The 3,037-nt window shown below is 48.7% G+C and overlaps 1 protein-coding gene across 1 annotated transcript; it reads right to left on the bottom strand.

Annotated features, from left to right (window-relative positions):
• Window positions 1–1,664: 1,664 nt before the first annotated feature.
• LOC144477601 (uncharacterized) lies at window positions 1,665–2,351 on the bottom strand. The gene has a single exon (XM_078195327.1). It carries the CDS (start codon window positions 2,349–2,351, stop codon window positions 1,665–1,667), a length of 687 nt encoding a protein of 228 aa, XP_078051453.1.
• Between the last annotated feature and the right edge of the window lie 686 nt (window positions 2,352–3,037).

Genomic DNA, 3,037 nt, shown 5'->3' with positions numbered 1-3,037 from the left:
AAAAGTTACGGTCGATCACGCGGATGCAATGGTCCGATTATATTCATAATGTGAATAAATAAAAACCGAGTAATATCATGAAGCGATTTGTACTTACGTGCGTTTCTGCTTTGTGGTGTTGGTCAGAATGCACTCGAAAGAATGACATTCGACCCAGGGCACGCAGGCCACTTGAACTTCAGATGTTTTCCCCACCTCAGAGGTTTTCTTTCCTTCTTTCCTTCGTGTGAATTAAGAAAGAGTATGCATATTTTATCCATTAAATTTGTTTCCCGATAATTAAACATTTTCGCATATCATTTTATTAATAATGTCGATAGTTCAACATGTTTGGAACATCGGTGTGTCACTCTTTTGAAATTGCGGATATTTCATGACTACCAGAGCTTCTGTATATTTTGTTTACCACTACATGATTTTATCATTGCTGTAGGAATGACAACCGCTTCAGGCATATGTACAGATCGCACCTTCCGTCTATTGAGAATGCTACAAGCAAGACATCTCGTGTTATCGATTCACATTGGGCTATGTCAATTAATATAATGAAATCGCAAAATACAATGAACAACGATCTTCCAATCTTTGCGTATGTAAAAGAATTTGTTAACAACGATCATGTTTCTTGTTACGCCAACGTATGTATGCAATGTTTGTTACATTGCACGAATATACGGAGTGCACTTCTTCAACATGATTCCAATGACCAATTAAAAATTATAGCAGATGATTATATGAATAAGAAAAGTACCTCACTGAGTTCTTCTGCAGTACGTGAACTAGTAGGCGGTACATTCATACAAAATGTTCAACAGGACGCATCAGAATTTCTGCTCACATTAATCCAACACGTGCATGAGTTGAAATTGATAACGGAACATCAATTATCTCGTACTATCCGTTGTACAACTTGCAACCATACGATAGTTATACATGAAAAAAGTTATATTTTATCTGTGTCAATACCGACGATAAATACGACGAAAAGCATGAACCTCGAAGAAATGGTATCGGCAACATTTTCAAAATGGCATGCTTTCGATAGTCCATGCGAGTGTGAAGCAGGAAGTCGGGCATCGCATTCGCGACAACGGCTGGACCTCCCGGTAGAAGACATCGCCCGTGTGAAGCTGAGGCCGGGCGGCGTTCCCGAAACAATCGTTCGGGCCTCCTGGAAGCCCCCACTAAAAGACATCTCCCTACGCGATTATAAGACATATATAAACCCACAAGCTATTCAATAAAAGTTCAGTCTGTCAGTACTGTGGAAGCGGGAACAGCGGTGGAAGAAACGTTTGACTTGGTTTAACTAGACTCAATTTATTACAAGGTAACGGTCGGTACAAACCCGCGATGCCCGCGTACTGTACTCGCCGAACGCTCTTACTAAACTAACTTACAGACTAGCCGTTCGCTCGCTCATGCATTCCCACGAAAATCATTGTCTCTCATTCTCACATTCTTTCACTCTAAACTCACTTAATGCATTCACTCTCTGTGACACTCGAACCAATCGTCCAAACATCCGCTTGACGCTATCGCACAGCACGCGACCTGGTCCATTCGTCCAAACATTCTTTCGTCCTAAAACTAAACACATGGCGGAGACGTGGCGCCGGTTTGTCGCCGCCACCCCCCCCCCCCTCCGACAGTGATTGACTCAATCACGAAATTTGTAATCGGTCCGGAAAACGCACTCTTCTTCCGAAACGTGTGGTGCGGAAGTCCGCGTTAGCTGGTACTGGTATGGGAGGCGGTAACGCCGGATCTCGCGATGGTGGCGATGAGTGGGGCGGCTGCCCTGTGGGTTCTACAGGTAACGCCGGCTGCAATTCCCCTAGAAATGACGGCGGTGCTGGATCTTTATCCAGCAAGTACGCCGGTTTTAGACGATCCACGGTGAGCGTAACCGGCTTGCCTCGGATGCAGAGGGAGTAAAACCGATCCTCTCGGTCGATGACCCTGTATGGACCATCGTAAGGTGGTTGGAGGATTCCTCGGACGGCGTCGTGCCGCAGGAAAACGTGCTCCGCCGTTGGAAGGTCCTTAAAAACGAAAATGCGTTTTGTTGCATGGTTGCTGCCAGGCGTCGGGGCGAGAGTCGCGAAATGCTCTCGCAATCCCGCAACAAAATCCCTTGGCAGCGACAGCGACTCTGCTTTTTGTGGGGCCAGGAATCCCCCTGGTAGGCGCAGTGTTTTGCCATACACCAGCTCCGCTGCGGTGGATTTTAAATCCTTTCTCCAGGCTGCGCGGATGCCTAGCAAGATGGTGGGAAGAACTTCTGTCCAGCGGACATTTTGGTGGCAGCGGATTGTTGCCTTAAATTGGCGGTGGAATCTTTCCACCATTCCGTTCGCCGCCTAATGGTAGGCCGTTGTCCGCCAGTGGGTTGCGCCCGTCAGTTGCGACAAAGCCTGAAACAGACGCGACTCGAACTGTCGACCTCGATCGGTCGTCACGCGTAGCGAGGGGCCAAACCGAGAGATTCGGCCCTCGTAAAAGGCGCGTGTCATGGTCGAGGCCTCTTGATCCCGGATTGGGAAAGCCTCGGGCCAACGCGTAAAACGGTCGACGCATGTTAAACAGTATCTGAACCCTTCCGAGACCGGAAGAATCACAATGTCAATGTGCACGTGCTCGAATCTTCCGGTCGGCACGTCAAATCTTCCCGGCGGCGCGGACACGTGTTTGGTCGTTTTGGCGCGCTGACACGGAACACACCCGCGAGTCCAACTCCGGCAATCAGCTTTGACAGACGGCCGTATATCGTTCTGTCACGAGTCTTGTCGTCGCTTTAACACCCGGATACGCCAGGCGATGCACCGAATCAAACACGGCTCGTCTGAATCGTCCCGTGACGAAAGGTCGCGGAGTACCTGTAGATACGTCGCAGGTCACTTCGGTGTCCGAACCGGGTAGGCGCATCCGTTCGAAGCGTAAATTGTTCTTAATTTCACCGCGCACGTACGCCTGCAACTCCACGTCGTGCCGCTGAGACTCCGCCAAATCCGCGTAATTGAAGGACTCTGCGACC

The sequence above is a fragment of the Augochlora pura genome, unplaced genomic scaffold, assembly GCF_028453695.1.
Source record: "Augochlora pura isolate Apur16 unplaced genomic scaffold, APUR_v2.2.1 APUR_unplaced_2260, whole genome shotgun sequence".
Lineage (NCBI taxonomy): Eukaryota > Metazoa > Arthropoda > Insecta > Hymenoptera > Halictidae > Augochlora > Augochlora pura.
The sequence above is the reverse complement of the archived record's forward strand: the minus strand, read 5'-3'. Positions and strand labels throughout refer to the sequence as shown.

Coding starts and splice junctions, on each gene's coding strand:
- LOC144477601 (XM_078195327.1), bottom strand. CDS start 2,351: ATGGTGGAAAGATTCCACCGCCAATTTAAGGCAACAATCCGCTGCCAC.